The 22,481-nt window shown below is 40.1% G+C and overlaps 5 protein-coding genes across 5 annotated transcripts; 1 reads left to right on the plus strand and 4 right to left on the minus strand.

Annotated features, from left to right (window-relative positions):
• Positions 1-171: 171 nt before the first annotated feature.
• LOC108656610 (uncharacterized) lies at positions 172-1,317 on the minus strand. The gene has a single exon (XM_018108807.3). The coding sequence runs from the start codon at positions 1,126-1,128 to the stop codon at positions 469-471; it is 660 nt and encodes a 219-aa protein (XP_017964296.1). The 5' UTR covers positions 1,129-1,317; the 3' UTR covers positions 172-468.
• An 18-nt stretch (positions 1,318-1,335) lies between these two features.
• Obp8a (Odorant-binding protein 8a) lies at positions 1,336-2,793 on the minus strand. Its single transcript, XM_018108815.3, has 2 exons — positions 2,268-2,793; positions 1,336-1,881 (listed from the first exon to the last, which is right to left on the minus strand). The coding sequence occupies exons 1-2, from the start codon at positions 2,502-2,504 to the stop codon at positions 1,411-1,413; spliced, it is 708 nt and encodes a 235-aa protein (XP_017964304.2). The 5' UTR covers positions 2,505-2,793; the 3' UTR covers positions 1,336-1,410.
• Positions 2,794-7,457: 4,664 nt separating this feature from the next.
• LOC108656615 (sarcocystatin-A) lies at positions 7,458-8,126 on the minus strand. The gene is made up of 2 exons (XM_018108816.3): positions 7,909-8,126; positions 7,458-7,825 (listed from the first exon to the last, which is right to left on the minus strand). The coding sequence occupies exons 1-2, from the start codon at positions 8,076-8,078 to the stop codon at positions 7,627-7,629; spliced, it is 369 nt and encodes a 122-aa protein (XP_017964305.1). The 5' UTR covers positions 8,079-8,126; the 3' UTR covers positions 7,458-7,626.
• Positions 8,127-9,820: 1,694 nt separating this feature from the next.
• LOC108656619 (sarcocystatin-A) lies at positions 9,821-10,371 on the minus strand. Its single transcript, XM_018108819.3, has 2 exons — positions 10,143-10,371; positions 9,821-10,070 (listed from the first exon to the last, which is right to left on the minus strand). The coding sequence occupies exons 1-2, from the start codon at positions 10,310-10,312 to the stop codon at positions 9,872-9,874; spliced, it is 369 nt and encodes a 122-aa protein (XP_017964308.1). The 5' UTR covers positions 10,313-10,371; the 3' UTR covers positions 9,821-9,871.
• A 2,797-nt stretch (positions 10,372-13,168) lies between these two features.
• SmydA-9 (SET and MYND domain containing, arthropod-specific, member 9) lies at positions 13,169-22,146 on the plus strand. Its single transcript, XM_018108797.3, has 2 exons — positions 13,169-14,396; positions 21,311-22,146. The coding sequence occupies exons 1-2, from the start codon at positions 13,545-13,547 to the stop codon at positions 21,926-21,928; spliced, it is 1,470 nt and encodes a 489-aa protein (XP_017964286.1). The 5' UTR covers positions 13,169-13,544; the 3' UTR covers positions 21,929-22,146.
• The last annotated feature ends 335 nt before the right edge of the window (positions 22,147-22,481 follow it).

The raw sequence follows: 22,481 nt of genomic DNA on the forward strand, positions 1-22,481 counted from the left end.
ATTTTATTTTTATATTTACTTATTAATATTGGTATAGAAGGAACATCTTTGAGGCCAAACTTATAATACTTCTTTTTTTTCTAAAGTTTACTTCTTGGCCGAGGCTTATAACTAACAGTAGGCTGTAATTGGCAAAAAAAAAAAAAAAAAAAGAATATAAGTAAGAACATCTTTAGACTTGAGGCACTTGGATTATTCGTAGTTAAAGGTTTACATAATAATAGCTACAGCTTGAAGATTTAATATGCATTATGCAAAATATTCCTCGATGTTTCATTTCGATGAGTGCTCTGGGGTATTTTTTTTTTTTTTTTTTTTTGCTGCGCTCACTTGGTTCCTTCTGTGTGTGCTTTTAAGTGGTGAATGCAGATTGGTTCAGCTCATGCCAAAGACTGTGTTAATGATAAAAGAACAATAACAACTGCAATTTATGGAAGGGCCAAGCCGGCGTTCAGTTGCTCTCTCTTGTTAAAGCTTGCGGAGTTTCTCAGGCGCAACAACTGGATTATCGCGGCGTATCTCGGTGGCGCCCATTTCACGATAGTCGAAGGTGCATTCATGGCGATCGCTATAGCGATGGAATGCACAATAGGTGCCACCGCAACGGCAAGGGAATCCGCCGGTCAGACCAAATTTCTTGCCACACTTGTCGCAGCCCTTCTTGCTCGGCTGCTCCTGAGCCTGACCATTGCCACTGTCATCAGCTGATGGAGCCGCTGCCTGCTCTGACTCACCGCCAGACGGTTGCTGATTGCCGCCCTCCTCCTGCTCATCCACTGGCTGGTGCTGCAATATGTCGGGTGCAGCATTGCCTACTTGCTCATCTGTTAGATCTTCGACGCATATGGACAGAGGGCTCAGTGCCGCCCCGGTACCTGGTGTCATATCCAACGGTGCCCTTCCATCCATTCTCTTTGACTTGATCGTGCGCGCGGTGTTGCCATCAGTTGAGATTGACTCAGTTGTGCCCCCCTTCGCATTAGCAAAATCGCGGATTTTTCCATTATCCATCTTAACCGGGTTTTCAGATTCGATTGTCAAAGCCTTCAGTATAATTTTAGTTGAATTTTGCTGCCCAAGTCTACTACGACTTCCAAGTGTCTGAACAGCCAGCAGATGAATGTGCATTTAAGCTACACAAAGCCAAAAAATCAGTTAGTTATGGAACAACTGCTACCAGCCCGGCCCCTAACAATTTATCGATTATCGAATTTGTTGTACTTATTTCTAGTTAGATCAAATAACACTGGATTTTCCAAATGTTTTCGTTCACTGCTCGACTACCCAAACGATTAACCAACACCAAAAAGCCAAACATCTTTTTATCATGAATCGTACTAGCTAAATATGTATGTATGTCTGTATGTATGTAGTCCCAATCACCTAATTATTGCGCCCCTTATCGCCAGTCTAGGCGTTGCCATTGATGACGTCCTGCATGTGGTGGCGATACCAATCGCCGACCGTGGTGCGCAGCACACAGACAAAGGCGCCGTAGCACCAGTCCAGCGCCGTTCTGGCCGAGCGACGAGCATGCGCATTGCAGCCATTGATGGCCGGCACGGTTTGCTCCAGATTCAGACGCCGCGGGCCGCCAAAGCTCTCGACAATGCGCATCGGATCGAAGCCGGTGCCATCGTGCCACAGCTGTAGGCGCGTCCAGAAGCAATAGACATAGCGATGCACATAGGGCACATTGCTATACTGCTGTCTGTCCAGGGCCAGGCGCTGGTTCGGGCTGATCCGCTCGCTGCGGAAGCATTGATCTCGAGCACGTAGCATGGCCAGCGATTGGGCGGATCTGGCTGATGGAGTGGGTGATGGCGATGGCGGGGACGGTGGCGGCAGGGCCGACGGGCCGCAGTTAGCCAGTAGCGATAGCTGTAATTGTTCAATGGGCAATTGGAATTATCGTGTTATCGATAACATGACGAGCGAACCGATTCCTAAAGAATCGCACGTGCAATTTCAAAGTTAATTGCGCTTAAACAGGTTTTATTTTAGCATACAATCTGAGCATTTAAATAAGTTAAGCTAAATTGTAAATTGCACATGAACCACTTCTAATTGCGAGACTCAGATACGTACAGTCACAGTTAAAAGTCTTTGCACAACACGTAATTGTTCTTTGTTCAGTGAGTGACGCAACAGTTTTTTTTCTTTGCCAAGGTTTTTTATCAGCAAAGTTTTGACTAGGTCTGTCCTGATGTACTTGTTGCAGTGCCTCAAGTAGCCTCCGTCTAGGCTTAATTGAGCTAATGACTCACCAGCAGCGGCATCAAGATCAACAATCGCTCGAATGTCATCTTGGGTCCACCTATAGAGCGGCACTGAGCGACATCTGGATAATCGCATACAGCATCTTTGAATTTCTGATTGCGCTTATCAAGCTGAGCTGATCGGCGTTGATAGCCATAGCCATTGCCTTTGCCATAGCCATAGCCATTGCCATTGCCATTGTCATTACCATTGCCACTGTGATTGTTATTGCTAGCCACACTCATGCCGCCCAACCACCCACCAGAAGATCGACTGCAGCAGGAATGACGTCAGCAAATTGGCATTTGGCACGTTACGTACGTAGTTGAAGCCAGAACCGTATCCAGTTGGGTAGGCAATCGAATTGGATTGGCAGTCACAGCTGCCGTTCGTCATCTGTTTTATGTTAACACATAAGTCGGGCATATAATAAGTATTCACAATCTTTCTCTATCTCTGTGTGTGTGTGTGTGTGTGTAGATAGATGATCACTTATGTATGTAGATCATGTGCATATGGAACGCAGCGGCAACATTTTTGTAAGATTCCACACTTGTACTCGCTTGTAAACAATATTTTCGTTTCACTTCTCCTCTGCCCCCTTTTCTTTACATGTACATATAAATATATATATATATATATGTATATGTATATACATATATTTTGTATTTGATATTTTTGGGTGATCTTGCAAATGGCGCAGAATCTAAAAATCCATATCCAAATCGAATTCCCCAGCCCCCCATCACATCGAATAGCAAATCAAATTGAATTCGATTCGACAGGCAACCGAAACGAGCGCATTAAAATTGATTGCGTTTAAGTATATTAAAATCGTATAGAACTTTAGAGCAAATCTCCAAGGCTGCTGGGCCCGGCCTGCCATCTGGACGTGATCATCATGTGCTCCTCTCCGTTCCCTCTGTCTGCAATTATTGCTAACATTTTGCTGCAATGTTTTCTCGAAATTCCCATGGCATTTAGCATTGCAAGATCAGTCAGTTACAAATGCGGAAATACTATATATGATATAATATATGTACAACATCCACATACATATGTACCATAGGATCTAATGAAATATCATCATATTCATGCATATATTTATACTCTGAGATATATTGATATATTATATATTACCTTGATTTCCCTGAAAGGCCGGGATCTGTTCAACTCCAACAGATATACACATGTACATATATGTACATATGTATGTATTTATCTGTATCTACATATTAATCAAGCGGATTCCAAAGGGGTATCTTTAAATGTATTTTTAGTTGGTCTTAAACAAATATTCTTAAGACTTCTCTATTATATTGTACACGCATCATCCATCTAGTTATTCATCCATTTGGACTTCTAAAACTAATTATATATTGACTTATTTAGAAGTACTTACTAAGTGCCCATACAGTCACTTGGTTACCTACTTAGTAATAGCTAATTAAAATTTAAAAAAAACAAACGGGGAAGTTTTTTTCTCCAACTTTTTGTTTTTGTACATATGCTCTGTGTCCCGTTGAAAATGGGTAGATGACGGCATCCATAAGCCATGTATTTTCTTGGGCAGCATGAGGAGTTTTAGCACCACAAATATTGGTAATTACGTCTTTGTAGAAAATAAGGTATGCCACAATTCAATTCCAATAGTCAAGCCCATGAACGCAGTTACACAGCCTGTACGCCTCTCAAGAATAATCCATTACAAGTGCAGCCCGAGCGCAGCCTCAGCACAAACAAAATACAGCCCGGTTGCACCTAAACGCCGCCTAAACGCTGCCTGAGCGCTCGGACTGCGCAGTCGGAGACCAAGCAAAACCTAGCCACACTGCAGTCTAAGCACAACACAAGAGCAGCTTACACGCAGTCCAACTGCAGTCCGAGCAGCTCAGCTCAGCGCAAATACAGCCCAAACACAACCCAAGAGCAGCCTGAGCACAGCTTAAGAACAATACAAGAAAAGCGCAGCCTCAAGGCCTCAGTGTAGTCCAACCAAAGCTCGATTACACTCCGAGCACAACCTTAGCTCAGCCTAAACACAGCCGAAGCGCAGCCCGAGCGCAGGCTAAACACAACCCGAGAGCAGCCTGACCGAAACCCGAGCGCAGCCTGAGCGCAGCCTGAACACAACCCGAGAGCAGCCCGAGCGCAGCCTGAGCGCAGCCTGAGCACAACCCGAGAGCAGCCCGAGCGAAGCCCAAGAGCAGCCTGAGAGGAGGCTCAATGCTGCCTGTGCGCTGCCTCAGTCGCTCAGTCGCAGTCGCTGTGTAAGCTGCGTGTGAGCTTTTGACGAGTGAAGTAACAGCTCTTCCAGACTGAGAGTTCACTTTATTTGCTAGCCTGAGCGCTGCCTCAGTCGCAGTCGCTGTGTAAGCTGCGTGTGAGCTTTTGACGAGTGAAGTAACAGCTCTTCCAGTCTGAGAGCTCACGATATTTGCTAGTCGCATATAGCCGATGCGAGCTTTTTCAGTTGACTTAACTTATCTTATTTACAATATTAATTATTTGCAAGTCATATGTTCCAAGTGTATTCAAATGTAATGGAGCAACAAGAGACAAGAATATTTCTATCACTTTACATGACGCATAAGTACTTACACACACGCACACACATGCAAACGGTGGTTGACTGTGTGTGAGCAGTGCCTGCAACGGGTGGGGAGGGATTAGGAGAGGCAGCTTGTGATATGTGAATGTCAACTCAACGCCAAATTTGCCGCCATCAACTGACGTCGCCGTCGGCGTCGTGACAAAGTCGCGCAAATATTTTAATTGCAATTTTTTTTGCGAGTGGTCGCCGTGTTGGTCGCATCGCATCGCATCGCATCGCATTTTCCTACCTTAAAATTATAAGTTAAATTAACAATTTTTAATTGACTCTGAAAATTAAAACAGCAACACGACGAGAGCTGCAGTCAAAATTTTGCGCCTTTTTTTTTCAGCAAATTTTCATAGATATTTTGTGCAATAAATTGCAAAATATTATTTTAGATTTCATATACCCTAATAAAACAAGGGAATTAAACACTAAAATGGCTATATGAACTAGCCTCAAAATAAGCAAAATATTGTTATAGGAAAGTCGAAATAAAAATGATTTATGAGGCAGCTAAGTGACAGTGGCCGAGGGATATGGCGAAGACAAGCAAATGTTTGTGCGTGTGTATGTGTGTGTAAATATACATACATATGCTCGAATTGGTATACAATTTTGTATATTATTTAAAATACATATGTAGTTTTTGTTTATTTACAAGCTTTAAATTAAAGTCGAAGCTGGTTAAAATTCGCTTGTCCTTACAGGGTATCTTGTAGTTGAGCTGTGCTGTTGTTAATGCTTCTTTAAGGTTATAAATGCAATTTGTATGTATGTAATTTATATTTTGCTACAACTATTTTTAATATTATTCCCCTTACAGGGTGTCTAGTCGTTGAGCTCAAAATAATAATATTTAGTTGGAGTTGTATGAATATACATATATGTAAATTATATGTATTTTATATTTATCGATTTGGCATATAAAGTACTTACAGGGTATCTGACAGTTGAGCTATGCTGGCAAGGATTTTACTTTTTGTCTTTAGGCATTTACAGCAATTTGCTGCAGTCGACCCACGCGGCGTATGAATGGACAGATGTGTGTGTGTGTGTGTGAGTGTGTGAGCATTGAGTCCATGCTTGTATTTGTCATACATGTTTGTATATATATTTATATATGTATTTTTTTTTCTTAGACTATTTTTTGTACATTTCAGCAGCGGAAGCAGCGCTGAGCACATGACACTGAGCAGAGGCTGCAAGTGAATGCAAGTGGATGCCAAGTGGACGCCAAGTGGATGGCAAGTGGAGTGGACTGCTCAGTGCTTGGCGAGCTGGAGAGCGGAAGCGGAGTCTGGCTAGGAGCTGTTGCCGTTATTAGGGCGACAATTTTTGACATGGCCGCTGACATGGCGATGGCAATGCCGATGGTGATCTCGATCTCGATCTCGATCGCGATGGCGTCAAATTTTCAATGGTCAACGGCGCGTAGCGCGGAACGCGTGAAAGCGCCAACAATTTGCACTTGTTGTTTTCGGCATGGCAAGGCAAGGCAAGGCAGAAACTGTGCCAGGCATTTGCGGTTTTTCAATTTGATTACATATTATTATAATATTATTATGCATACACATATTTCGCCCGTAGACTAGCAATTAATAATAGCAGCCGCAGCAGCAGCAGCAGCGGGTCGTTCGCTTGATTTGCTTGGCATTTAATTCAATTTTATTAAATTAAAGTTGATGTTGTTGTTGTTGTTATTGTTGCTGCTGGCACTAGTAGCCGGCAACGGAAATCTTGCGCATTGGCAACACATTCAGCCAGCCAATTGGCTGTCTACACTGCCGCCACCTGACCAACCTGATGACGTGAACGTCAGGCATCATCTGCCTCTGGGCGGAGTGCTAGGGGTGGGGCTGGCGCTGGGGCTGGGGCTGGGCACAGCTGCAACGGAGCCAAAGCATGATGAGACGGTGTCAACATGGGCGTGTTGTTAGTCAATTGTCATGTTGTTCTCGATCACAAAATCTAAAAACAATTTCCCATTATTTGCCAAAACATTCCGAATTTTGGGTCTCTTCACATGATTACCCATTGCAAATGTAGATGCAGCCCATGTAGACCTATTTCTATATTTCATACAATTATTATCCTAGCCTGTGAGAGTCTGTTTATATACATATGTATATTCTTAGTTTTAGCCAAGTTTGACCAAATCCTACTTTGCTCTATTATACTTAATACTAATTTTTTATAGAGCTACACTAGAAACACTTTTCTGTGTCTTCTTTACGTCGTCGCGGAAGCATCCGAGTCTAGACAGCAGCTGTGTTTTATATTTTATATAGCATTGAGTGTTTCCTGGATGTCAGTTCCGGCAAAGGCAATTATATTCAACCTTCTTCTGCTCAGCCGATCCATTCCATGAGGTCAGCTCCAGCCTCTGTCTCATTACACCTAGGGCAACTCGAGCTGTCTCTAACTGGGAAAAGGTTTGTCATGTTCTATGCTTTCACTCTCACCCTTAGATAGCTCCCGCGCAACTTCAGTTGATATTTGAGGTGCCGCAGTTGATATTTGGTATCATGCTCTAGTAATCTGTGCCGTATAGGCACTCGATCAAGTAAATCAGTTGCATTTAACTACAGAGCCTTATCAGTATAATATAATAGATAATATTTAATAATAATAATCCAATATAACTCTGTTTACTTATATGATACAGTGCCACCTAGAGTGTTACTTGATCAAAATCCAAAAGCCTAAGGTCACATAAAGATTTGTGAGCAGATCTCAAAGCCAGTCGAGTTATTTTCAATAATTGACGCTTAGGCGCTATGATTTCTGACCTCCTTGGCTTCGTTGGGACAGTCAAAGGTCACCTCCACGCCATTGGGCAGCCAGTTTCTGCTCCAGATTTCCACATCGCACACTTTCGTCTCTTTATTGGTATCGATCAGCTCCACCTTATATCTGTTCAATGTGCCAGTGACGACCTGGGTGCTAGCCGATAGAATCCTTGAGACACTATATGCAAGGTAAAGAGAAAAACAAAAGTTATTTGCTTTTAGAGAGTTCAATTTAGAGAACCCGGGTCTATAGTAGCTTACCGATAGTAGGGCCCAGTGCCAGCCGCCAGCTTAGTGAGGGAGCTCTCCAAAGTCGCCCTCGACTCCTCCAAATCGTCGCCGCTTAGCTCGCGCGGTGCACCAAATCCCTGGGGATTGCCGCTGACCAGCGCAACTGCCGCACAGACCAACAAAATCTTTGCCACAAACATATCCCTCTCCAAATGTCAAATCCAGACTGAGTGCGAGCACCGCGAACTGCAATCGATTTATATGGCATCGGTCACCGCAATCAGTCGGAGTCTTATCAGCGATTCACCTATGAAACTTGATGAGCGCTTGACCCTAATCTCTCTTCAAACTACATACATATATATGTATATTATATGATAATAAATGTATACATACACAGTAATTACATATGTATATGTAACTGGAAAGATTCCAATTGGCAAATATCCCCTGTATGTCTGATTGCTAGAGATATGGCCTGATCACCAATGTCGCTAAGGGGGGTGTGACACCAGCCCCAAGTTTTTTCAGAGTCGGCAATCTGTTTAAAATGAATCGGCAGAGCAATCGCAGCTTTGTGAACTTTATTTGATTTTATTGAATTCCGTAATATGCCATTAGTGCTTTCGGAAATTAGAATATTGATAAGTCCAATAACGTATATATGTATGTACATATATTAATCTACCTGTAAGATCTTCATGCCGCTGTCAAAGAAGAAGAGAGGAAAACAAGAATCACCTCCCATTATCAAAGGTCTCGCTACGCCCCTGAGTTTGATTTAGTTATCCTCTGAACAAACGATATTCCGTCGATCAGTTGATCTTCTAAGATAGCATTATGTTCTCATCTAATTTATAGTTGCATGTCAAATGTTGCTCAAAAGCTTAAGGTTCACATGATTGATTAGAGATTAGAATTTATGTAAAATGAAAAGCAACGTAACATTGAATATTGACAACAGGGACTTGAGTAGGTATGTGCTTAGGATATTTACTACTTTCACTTTCATATTGTAATAGAAACATTAATGATAAATCATTCAGCAAATGTCTATATTATCTGAATCTAAAGACAATTCTAAAGATCGAATAAATTCAACAGACAAAGCACAGTTTTGACTACCTGTTCAATTTCCCAGTCGGTTAGATTAAGAGATCTCGAGCTGTTCCGAATGAGTACAAAGGAATCCAGTAATCATATTCAGCTATTCGGCTTTTGGTTACCTACACATGTATGTAGTTGGCTGTTACTGAAGTCCATGAATTGCGCACAGAGAGACGAAAGAACCAAGTGAGTTTATTGCAAAACCCAATTTGTGATCCTTATTTTGCATATCTGTTGAATTTGGAAACCAACGAGAGTTCGTTGAGGTACTTAGGTGTCAGCGCAGTGCCATTGCGCAGCCTCGAACTGTTATAGACTATAACCTCATCTGATATAGTAGATCTGAACTTTGTCTGGTTGTTGCGTTCTCTCTTTAGAAGCGATGTCAGGACAGCGAGGCACTCATCCAACGTCCGATTGATACATATACATTCATACCTCTCATTCAGCTCCGCTCAGCTCGCCAGATGCGCAATGCTCCTGAGAATTTCCACAGACCAACGCAACAGTCGCACAGACCTATACAAGCTTTATCACAAACATATTCCAATTGAAATATCAGACATCAATCTGCAATCAGCATCTCTCAATGTCTTATTGACGTTTCACTTACGATATTTAATAGGCGCTTGACACGATTGCAAGTAGTAATTGTTTTCCTTTATACATACATATGTATATTATAATATTATACCATAATATGTATATAAAAATATGAAAGAACTGATATTTACTGATGTGTATAATCGTCAGCTGTTTGTGTCTCAATTACTTACAGTCGGTTATCGATAAGGGAGAAAAAAGAAAACAATCCAGTTAGGTAAATGAAAGTCCATTTTGTATGTACTTGCATCAGTTTGTAATCTTTATTTTCGATAACTGGCGCTTAGGGGCTATGTTTCCTAACCAACGTGACTTCGTTGGGGCACTCAAAGGTCACCTCGATGCCATTTTCCAGCCATGTCCTGCTCCAGATTTTAACGTCACACACCTTCGTCTGGTTGTTGCTGTCGATCAGCTCCACAGTGTAGCTATCCAATGAGCCAGCAACCACCTGGTGGCTTGCCGATAGAATCTTCGAGATACTACGGGAAGGCCAAGCAAAACAAAGAAATCTTTAGAGAGCTCAGAGCATTTTTGAGGCTATGGCTGCCTACCGGTAGCTGGGTCCTTCGCCAGCTGCCAGCTTCGTGAGAGATTCCTGCAGCGTCAGCTTTGATTGCTCCAATTCAGCTCCGCTTAGCTGGCGAGGTGCGCCAAGCATTTGGGGATTGCCGCTGACCAGGGCAACAGCTGCACAGAGCAATACGATTTTTGCCACAAACATTTTTGGTTACTTCAAATGCCGGTTCCAGACTGAGTATGAGTACGCCGAGCTGGAATCGTTTTATATGGCGTCTGTCGGTGTCTTATCAACGGTCCAAAAATAATTTAGGTCGCGCTTGTACCAAATACTAATCTTTCCTAAAACGACATTTAAATATATGTATTTACATGAATATATATGTATGTACAACTATAGATAGGAAGTCGGACACTACCGACTGCATAATGCTCATTCAAGAGGAGTTCAACAGTTCTACAATCTCTATTTATGTTTAACATATAAGTTTTCTGCATTGACACGCCCACATTAGAAATGTATATATGGGTCAATCCTTTGAAGGAATGTAATTGGAACTAAGGGGCTTAATTTTCAATGAGGAACATAATTGCAGCGTAAGTCCACGCCCACTAAGAGTTCCCATATATCCACTATATGTAAATTTTGTATCTTATGCTCGGATTGCACAAAACTAATATACTCTTTCATTTCATGAGCGACTATGAAATAGTCTGACGATTATGCTTGTCTTTGTTTCATGGGAAATTCTAATTAGACAATTCTAATAAATGGCATTTTATAATTCTATAAATTATATTATATGTTTATTTATTTATTTATTTTTTTTTTTTCACTAAGCTTAATTCTAATATTATGTATACGTAATTAGATCATATTGAGCTAATCGTAAAGGTTCAGATGGATTTTACCCTGAACTCGTCGATTTATGGTAATGTATGTAACAGGCTGAGGGAGGCGTGGCAGATAAAGCCACCAGGATCACTAGCTGAGTTGCTCGAGCCATATCTGTCTGGCCGTACTCTATGAACGCTATGCCCTTATACCTAAAGATATCAGATTTCCCTTGTTGATCCCTGTAAAAAATGCAAAGATCTTAAAAATGAGTTGCTGGGAATCTCTTAGTCGATCAGGCTTGAGCAGAGCACTCTTAATTGTTTCTATCTGAAAATCGCAATTATTGTTTATATATATTTTTTTTTATTTTGTTTATTGTGTTTATATAAGATTCAAAGACCACAGAGGAAGCTCTTAATTAAAATATTCAAGTGCCTAAAGTTCAACATTTTAAATATACATTAAATATATATAATAATATTGTTATACAATATATACTAAAATATTTACACTTAAAAAATATCAATGCTTTAATCTCAACGAAATTATTATTTAGAAATACGGAATAGGAATATTTCTCTTTTATAAATATTATTAAAATCCAAAATAAATAATCATGTAAAAAATCATGCTAATAGGAAACATTCATCATGTACCCATGTACATCCCTTCAAGCTGTTGGAGTCGTAAACCTCATAAATTGCTTTAGCTGGAAGACGCAGTGGCTTCCTCCTCTGGCTGTCATGTCCAATATACGGGGTAATTGTACAGAGATCAGTCGACGGAGACGATTAATTGCGGATCGCATCAAAGTACGGGCACGGGTGTGCAGGCACAACAAACATCTGAACAAGAATGTCAAATGATTTAAGCTTGTCGAGCATGTATTTTGCATATCTCTCTCCCGCTCTCCCGCTCTTCCACTCCCCTTCACTCCAATCGCCCATTCACTTTTGGCGCTCCTCCAGCGAACTGTCAGAAGTGCACAAATCTATGCCCCTATGCCTCGGGCACAGCCACAGCCACAGCCACATCCATTCAACTGGCGGCGCATTCGAGGCATTCGACCGTTTGGGGGTCCGGGCTCGCTTTTGCTGGGAGCCCGTGGCTTATTCATCAATCCATCCAGCCATAGACATCTGCAGCCGTTGCTGTCAGCTAGAACTTGTCGCCCCGTTATTTCATTATATATGTACATATGTATATACATATATATTTATTCACCAGATTTTTGCGCTTAACACTTGTAATCCGTTTCACCTCTTGAGTGTGACGGCGCCAATGGCGATGCCCCCAATAGCAGGCGAGCTGGGGGCGGGGGCGCAACGAATTGGTCGTGGGCGTTGGCGTCGTTCCACTTCTGCTTCAAAGGTGCTTTTCGTTCTCTCTATCTCTGTGTCACTATCTTTCGCTGCCCTCTACATATTTGCCTCCTTTCTTTTGACCACTCTCACTCATTATCTATTCTCAATTATTCTCTCTCTCTCTCGCTCTGTATCTCTCTGACTGTCTTTAATACTCTCTCTCTCTCTCTCTCTCTCTTTTTCCCTGTCACTCTTTCTATATTACTTTGTCTCTAGTTGTCTCCGTCTCTTTCCCTCCTTATCACTCTCTCTCTCTCCCTTTCTCTCTGTCACTTTTTCTCTTTCTTTCTCAGTCCCTCTCTCCTTATTCCTTACCTATCTATTCACGTTAATTCTATCTGATTGTCTCTCTGGTTCTCTCGCTCTCCCTCAATCTCTCAATCTCTCTCTCTCTATCTCTCTCTGTCTCTCTCTCTCCCTCTCCCTTGACCTCTCTTTATCATTATCTCTATCTCTCTCTCATTCTCATTCATTCTCCTTGTCTCCGGCACTCTTCCCTATCTTTCTCCACATCTTTCCTTTAATTCTCTTTCTATCTATCTATCTATCTATCTATATCTATCTCTTCTCTGTTCCTCCTTCTCACTCTGCTGCCCCTTTTCCTTTGTTCAATTGGAAATGTCTTTACACTTGATCACTTTTAGTAGTAACATTAAGACTAACAAGTCATCTTCATCATCAGCCTCATCAGCATCCACATCATCATCATTATGATGAACACAAACATTATCCACTGTTTATCATAATGAGCTGCGGCTGCTTGGCTGGCTCGTCTCTGACCCGACTCGGCACTCGCCTCGTGCCACAAGCCGAAATGCCAAACGAAATGATTCGATTTTCGGACTTTCGGATTTTCGCGCGAAACATTTTCCGACTTTTCACATAAAAATCATGTAAGGCTGGAAAACGGCGACAGTTTGCGAACGGCAGCCGTGAAACTCGTGGCAAGTGGCACAAAACCGAAAAACTTTATCGAGTGTTGGATCTAAAAACAAAATCAAAACTCTATACAAATAGTAAAAAAAAAAAACAAATTTATAAATTTGTAAATTTGAAATTTTCACAATTGGAAATTTGAAATCAAGCGAATTGAGATCTCCAATTCAGATTGAGAGCAAAGCGAAGCGTTTGAACTTTTGGCAACTTTTTTCATTTTTGTTTGGTGGTCTTTCGTGAGATTGTGGTTGAGCGTACTTGAGGCAGGTGTTGAAGTGTTTGACGATCGACAATTGACTATGATTTGCCCGAAGCGCACGTCGGAGCTGCTGGATCTGCATCTGGCGCCGTTCAAGGACAAGGACCCCGCCTGGGAGGTGGGCGTCTCAAAGATCGCCGGCCGCGGCGTGATGGCCACGCGCAATCTGAAGCGCGGCGAGATCATCTTCCAGGATAGCCCGCTCCTGATCGGCCTGGCTGCCCACGAGGAGGACACGCTGAACGCGTGCAGCGTCTGCTTCAAGATGCTGCCCGACACGCGCTTCATGTGCCGCCAGGGCTGCGGCCTGCCCGTCTGCAGTCTGTGCGCCAAAAAGAAGCAGCACAAGACCGACTGCGATATGTTCAAAGCGTGGGGCTCCAACGAGCCGGATGTGGCCAATTCAGTGATCATCCGGCTGCTGTGCGTGGCGCGCGCCATCAATTTGAGCAAAGATCAGCGAGATCTGATCTACTGCCTGCAGGCGAACCTGGACAACAATCATCGCACCGAGGTGCGCAATGCGGCCAAGTGCTTCAAGAACTTTCCCACGGACAAGAAGATCGTGGAGATCATGAACCGCACCGTGGCCGTGCTAAGGACGAACGGCTTCGACAAGACTACAGATCGCACCACCGACAATCAGGAGTTCAACTATCGCGCCCTCTATCCGCTGTTCGCTGTCATGAATCACGATTGCATTCCCAACTCGTATTACACCTTCGAGGAGAAGACCAACAACATGATCGTGCGTGCCGCTGTCGACATTGCCGAGGGCGAGGAGATAACCACCACCTATACGAAACTCTTCACGGGCAACATAGCGCGACATCTGTTCCTCAAGATGAAGAAGGGCTTCACGTGCAAGTGTCCGCGTTGCTTGGACCCAACGGTAAGTGGAGATCGTACATAAGTGTTGTACCACATACATAGATGTACATATATGATGCTGACTAGAGCAGATCGAGTGTTAAGAAAAGTCTCTATGAGGAGCTGTGTAGAGATGCTGGGGATTATTTTGAATGATTGGACAGACTTTTGACTGATGAACGGTTGAATCTATTGGCTGAATGACCGATTGATTAACCGATTAATCGATTGGTTGAATGACTGACTGATCGATTGGTTGAATGACTGACTGATCGATTGAATGATGGATTGACTGATCAATTCCCTGATTGACTGTTCGGTAGGCTCAACGACTGAGTGCTTGACTGAACTAAAGGGTGACTGATCGAATGACTAATTGACTGAATAATGGACTGACTGCTGTTATTTATACAACGAAATTAATATTTGTACTTTTACGAAAAAATAAAGCATTTTAATACCAATGTGAATAGTTCTTATTGAGGTTTTACCAAACAGAACTTGCTGAAGCTAATGTACTAGAAATTTTAGAAATCTGCGTTTCTGAGCTCTGAAACATTCAATGAATATGAATGATATATGTTGTCGCCGATTATTAAAAAGATATATTATAAATATCATAAATAGCAACAACACCAAACCAAATTCCTTAGTTATCTCACTTTGGGTTATATATTTACTCTCAAAGGAATAAAAAGTCTTTAAGCCAGCAAAAATCAAGCCCTAAATGAAATTCATTATTAAATTGTGAACTTTGACTAATTGTAGCATAGAATCGTATTCAATTCAATCGTAATTTCCACCTGAATATTATAAAATGAATCAATTTAAAAATCCATTGAGAATTACCTGAATTTACTTGAATTTTCCCCCAAATTCATGGGCTTTTTAGTTGAATGGAAATTGCAGCTGCAATTTGTGTTCGGCTGCTGATTCGACTTGATTGAGTGGCTAACGATTTGCAATTCCAACGCGAAATACACAACGTCGACCAGGCACAATTTACAGTCGAAGGTGTTGACGGATCGAGCAGCTGTATAAACTACTTGTTCACCCACATGAGAGTACACACAGCACACAGCACACACACACACACACACACATGCATATATAATATATATATATATATAGGCAGCTACACGTGCGAGTGTTTGTCTTTATACTCTTACCCAAATAAACCAAATATCTATTGTATTAATAGACTATTAATAATCATATTCATATTGGATTCTATTTAAATGTTACAAATTCGATCGATGTTTACATCGAAACATTGAGTTAGAGTTAGTTAGAGAAATGTATGTGTATATATGTATATGTATATGATCACAGCTGCATTCAGTGCATTTGATATTTGAATTGATGATGTTTTTACATTTATTCGAAAATTCTATAAATTCTGGGCGCGTGTCGTGTCCCGCTCTTGTGCAAAAATATTGCTATAAAAACTGCAAAATTTTAATAACATGATCTAGATTTTATATATGATATAGGATATCATACAAAAATATATAAATATTTTTCAAAATGTGATCATTATTATATTTATAAAATAATGATAATATAAATTAAAAACATATATATATATTTGATCGCATTATTCAATAAATTGATTTGTTATATGCTTTCTTTTTGATTCGAGCTTTGCTTGTTTTAAATAATAAAGAAATAATAAAATAGGTAAATATTACTTCAGTTAATTCATTATGATTTACTAAACAAAGCTTGAAACGAAAAAAAGGGAAACTGAAAAGCTAAACTAAAAATTTTTAAATTACTAAAGATTTCGATAGAAACATATCAGGATAACTTCAAACCTAGACTAACCTAGACATTTCTTATGACACAGAGTTCTATAATAAAAGAAATATCAGAAAAACGGAAAGAAACAAAAACCAAAAACATAACAGAATTTTAAAAAAAAATTTCAGAAAAACCAAAAGAATATCTCTCTACCAGATAATACTACTTGTGACACAGATATGGAAAAGAGAAACATGAGACTATTAGGAAAAATAAACAGATGAATAACAGATCAAAGATTTTTTTTCCTGCCCGACTAAACAAAGAGATTTTTTCTTGATATCTGTATAATAATTGATGTATCATTAAAAGACTTCAAATTATCTAAACTATTCTATAAAATACACATTCCAGTGTCAAAGCTATTTGGAAACTTAAAGTATTTCGGAACAACTGAGAAACCCAACTAAGTAAACTACGTAGATAGAGCTACAGAAACTTTGCAATATATCTAAATTGATCTATTACTTTTCACATATCAGCTAGCTAAATTCGAGTCTGCAGATATCTATTAGCTATACACCATATACACATCTATAGGCATTTATTTATATATACAATAATATATAAATCAAGTCATTCACTTCGCTGGGCTGTAGGAAGTTCCGGCCATTGAGAGTGGTTCGTGTAAACAGACGGTGTCAGGCGATCATCGGAAGGGCGTGTCGCGTGGAATGATCTATGTACCAATAGAAAAGTCCAAGGAGAATGCAAATATTGTTGATATGTTTCGCTTCTCGCTTTTTCCGTTTCAATTCGGGGTTTTTTTTTTTTTTCTTTTTCTTTTGCCGCCCGAAGCAAACAATGAGAAATTTACATTAAGGATTTCCTGTGCCCATCCACATCCATCCGAAAGCAATTAAACACACACATTTTTGCAGGCGCCCAGTGCCAAGCTGGATGTGCACTGGTTGTTGTTGCTTTTTATTTTTTATTTGTATTTTCAATTTGTTTTTGTTTTTGTTGACTGGGCCATAAATTTGATCAGCTTCCAGGCGCAACAAGTGGCAAGCAGCGAAACGCGCCACGCAATGCAAACAATGCCAACGAACAGGCAACAGAACGCGAATGAAAATATAAGTAAGTGTGCATGATTTGTGTGGGTGTGCCCGACTGGCCGGATGCCCTGTAAGACTGTTGAATGAGCTGAGGAAAGTAGTAGAAATTGATTTGATATACATACATATATATATATATATTTTTATGTATCGTCTGATCTTCAAGCATGATCATCTTTATACTGACATCGACTTTACTTGACTTCAGGTACAGCTGCATTGGGTTGCCTACAATTATTTTTATACTGTACCTCTTCTAGATTTCTAGTTACGGTATGATATGAGTAAGAAAATAAAATAGAAAAGACACCTCCCAACGCCCCTAGAGGGTGGCAGCAATTTCGTTAACTCTTTAGCCCTATACCAACACTCCTACAGGGTAGCAATAATTGCCTCAGTTCTTTAGGTGCAAAATAGGAATAGGAACTTATCAGAGAGTATATTCTTTCCTGGTGGGATATGCAGCATGTTGAGCATTTCCAAGGCATACCAGCTTGAATGAGAAAAGAGTGTCATGCTGCGGCACCGCATTAAAGAAGTCTTCTTCCTTCAAAATGAAGGCGGTGTGGCAATAGAGACGGTGTGCTATACTCTTAACCGCTAAACTCACAATCTAATTGAAGCTAGGTAGAGCTGAAGCTGTTAGACTAGCAGCAGCTAAGCCTCGTAGCTCTACTCTAACTCTACACAGATGCAGACGCTTCGCTCGCTGCTCAGAGTCAACATCAACCCAAGTTCGACTCTCGCAGAATCTAGTTCAGCCAACGATACTCAGTCGAGCCTCTGCCCTCCGCTTGCTCGACTCTACAAGTTGACCCTAAGAATAAGCATGAAATATATTGAGATCTGCGGCAAACTCTGTCTAAAAATCATAATGCCCTCGCTTCTGACCACTTTACATGAATACAGGGTATAGGAAAAACAAAATGAAAATAACAAAAATAACAACAACATCAACACCAGCGAGAACACCATCAACAACAGCAACAAAAACAACAACATGATAATAATAATAATAATAATAATAGCAAGAAGAGAACGAAATTCGTTGTGTTTATTTTTAACAGCGAAAGCAATTCAATTAAATCACAAATAAATATGTAAATTCCAAAAAGCTTTTAATTTGCATGAATATTTCGGGCAATTCGCATGCCTTCGCACAGCCATTTGTATCTGTATATCTATAGATCTATAGAACTATAGATCTACAGATCTATATCTATATAGAATCGCGATTGTGTTTCCCCAGCGTATATCCGCATCCGTTGGCAAATGATTTTGAATTCGGTTTTGGTTTTGACTTTGATTTCGAATTTGATTTTGATTTCTCGCTGATCTACTGCATACACAAATACACGCCAAGAATTCGATTCCCCCCGCTCGAGTTCCGCTCGGCTGCCCGGACGGTGGTTGTCGCGCGTTTTATGACTTTTAAATTTTTTATTGGCATATCTCATGAGCACACACACACACAATATATATTAACTGTATGCACATATACACATGTATATATACATATATGCTAGATTCGTATATTGGATAAATAGATTTTCTTGGCCACGGCCATAGAGCCCATACATATCGCTGGTCATGAAATCAACTATAGACTCTGTCGCTCTCGCTCTCGCCGTCTAGCTGTCTCCCCGCCAGACTCACTTACAATTTGGCGAGCAATTATAACAGCAATTTAATGCCTTTGAGCAGCTCATCAACTGCCCGAAATAGTTGCTAAAGACAAATGAAACGGGCGCCACAGCCTCGGAGATTGCCCGGTTTTATCTTGGGGGCGTCGCTGGGCGGCAGCCACTCAAGTTCATTTGGTTCACTGAACTTTTTTGGTGTTTATTGAGGAGCGCACTCGATGTAGCTACAGCAATATCATCCATCATTTACATATAGGGCTTCTCAGAGATTATACAGAAAAAAGAAAAAAACAAAAAATAATATTTGAAAAATCTTTGCAATTTTTGCTAAATATTTTACGAAAATTTCAAATATGAATGCCGAAATTTTTGTAACAAATATTTTGGTATTTCAGATCATTTGTGATTTATATACTTATTGTATAATACTATTTCAATACTGCTCTCTAGATGTATTAGAAAACCTTAATAAATGTAAATGTAATAAAATTAACCAAGAGATTGCTTCTTGAAAGTTTTTATTTTCCAGTACAATCGTAATCATTTTAGCATTTACAATCATTAGAATTATCTATAATTTATATTGGCAATTTTCAATTTCTATATAAATTAAATGTGGAATATGCATTGAGAAATATTGGAAAATGTTCAGTGGAAACTTTTCAAATATACAAAGTTTTGCTAAATGAATACATAAATGAAATCATTTAGAAAAACTTTTTATAATTATGTATAATGAAGACATAAATTAAATCACTTAAAGCACATTTGTATAATGATATACATATAATGAATAATGAATACACAAACGAAATCATTGAGAAGAAATTTTAATTTATGAAAATGTCTCTAGGGGAATCTACAATGCTGATGATTATAGATAAATAATATCCATAATATATTGGAATATTACAAATGAATTATCAAATCTTATTGACAAATATTATCAACATCAGATCAAATCAGCTTGGCATAACTATGTATGTATATAACATATTTATATACTTAATGCATTTTTCAAGCTCATAAATCTTTTATTTTATGAATTCTATAATATTTAAGTCGAAATTTTCATTAGTAATCCAACATGTTTAATATTAGCTATTATTATATGATATGCTTTTGATCTCTGTAGATCTTCAACTGGGAATTCTTTATGGGTTATTTTAAGTCCATAGACATGTATACACTAGATTAACTGTATACACTATTAGATGCATGTCTCAGATCTACATATATACATATATTCACTTTTCTTGGGCTCATAAGGGATTTACAGCAAATGGTTTAAGCAGAAATGATGTGAAAATAACGTAAAGTTAGTTATATATCTATAGAAATATAGATGTACGAGTGCCTTGGGGTTTCAGCTCAATGCATATGTTAAGTATCCCTACTTTTTCCTTACTTAAATGACCTAATTAAAGGATTATTAGGATTATTATTTATAGAGTTAACCGAATATTTTGGATATCTTCTACTTTACGAAACGTTCTTGATCTGCACATAAACGTATATATACAATATGACCCTAGCTGATTATGATATATAACGAATTTATCAGAGCTACCATAATTTATTGGATGTCAGCTATAATATTATATCTATACATTCATATTTGATAATACTTCTCGAGTTCTTTGAAATCTCGAAGATATATATATATAATGCTCTTCATTCTATATATCATTTAACTAAGGCTGAATATGACTAATATCCATGCGATTTAATTGCACTCCACATATATGACCCAGACTGAACAAACTAATTTGCAATAAACTATTAGCTGATCCCTTCCTGGCTCCATATCTATAAAACTGATCTGATGATAGCTCTTTGGTTCTTTGGTAGTCCATAATTCAATGGGACTTATTCCGTAATTTATTACTGTCGTACTTTTCGCTGAAATTTATGGTTGGCTAATTAGCGCAAATATTCGGGGACCTCGAACTGAACAAATTGGATTTGCAGAACGGAACGATGACGTGGCTAACCTTGGCGCAAGGAGCACGATCAGACTGAAGATCTGTGTTGATCGCGTACGGACGGATCTTTGTCAATCTGGCGACGATCTCTTCCATACCGAATCTGTTATTAAGCATCATGTTTTTTATGTGTCACAATATTTACGATATGCAGAGAGACGTGCATACACACACACACACACACACACACACATAGAAATAGATGTGTGCGATGTGATGTATCTAGTCGAATACAGATATATATATATAGATATATATAGAGATAGAGAGAGGTATATCTGCCTATATCTGTTGCGTATTTTTAGCACATCTGCTGAAAAGGAATGCCAAATATTCGCGTATATGAATAACTGAGATAATGCTTGAACTGATTTGCATTTCTTTCTTTTCTTTTCTTTTCTTTTCTTTTCCTTTTTTTTCGTCTGGTCTCTTTGATCTGATTTGCAGGAGAAGGGCTCGTTCATATCGGGCCTGTACTGTCGCGATACCAACTGCAGCGGCCTGGTGGTGCCGGAGATCACCGGGCTGCCGCATCCCAATTGGAATTGCCTGGTGTGCAAGCAGAAGTCGACGCATGCGCAGATGATGAAGTCGCAGGACTTCGCCAGTGGCGCCATCAATGCCAAGGTCAATTCGAATTCGCTGCGCACCCTGGTCCACTATCTGAACGAGAAGAGCGACAGCTTCATACCGAGCAGCAACTATGTGGTGATCGATGCCAAGCTCTCGGTGTTGGGGCGGCTGGCGCAGGGGCGCGAGGACTGCAACGAGGAGCTGGTGTCGAGCACGCGCCTGCGCTACTGTCGCGACATCACACAGATCATGGACAAGCTCGGGCTGGGCGATTCGGTGCTGCGCACTCAGCTGGAGCAGCAGCTGCACAAGGAGGAGGAGCGACGCGCCAAGAAGCAGAAGGAGCTGGCCGAAAAGCAGCGCCAGCTGGACGAGCTGGAGCAGAAGGCGGCCGAGGCGGACAAGCTGCTCGCGACGCTAGCCGTGGCCGATCAAGCCGTTGGCGGCGCAGGAGACGGCGCAGCGGCAACTCCTGCTGCCGAGCAGACCTAGGGAGGAGGAGAGGGAACCCATTGCGTTGACGTTCGTTTATCGTCTATTCTATATATATAATACTCTATATATATATATATATATGTGTTTTTTTTATCATATATATTATATCGTATCGTATCGTATCGCATCGAGCATAAATGTATTTGTATTTATTTATTTATAATCATTTAAAATATATATATATATGTATATGCATATATGTACTTACAATGGAACCACTTTTTTTTTCTTTCATGTTCTTTTGCTCTTAAGATCAGAGGTCCGAAACGATCCCGAAATAAATGACGCATCGGTTAAATGCCAAAAGCACATTTTCCGAGGCTTTAGCATCGATTTATCAAAACGCTTTCTAATCCCAATGTCAGCAAATGTTTTTTATTATATTATTCTTTTCTTTTCTTTTCTTTTTTTTTTGTGCCAAAACATTTGTTTCAGTATTTTTTTTATAGCCTCAACAAATTGAAAATGGGAGATTGGGGTATGATGCTTTTGGGAAAATGTATGTAACGGGTCGAAAACGTAATATATTTACAGTCGTGTCTCGATAATT

The sequence above is a fragment of the Drosophila navojoa genome, chromosome X (assembly GCF_054131105.1).
Source record: "Drosophila navojoa isolate 15081-1374.11 chromosome X, UAZ_NAV_1.0, whole genome shotgun sequence".
NCBI classification, from domain to species: Eukaryota; Metazoa; Arthropoda; class Insecta; order Diptera; family Drosophilidae; genus Drosophila; species Drosophila navojoa.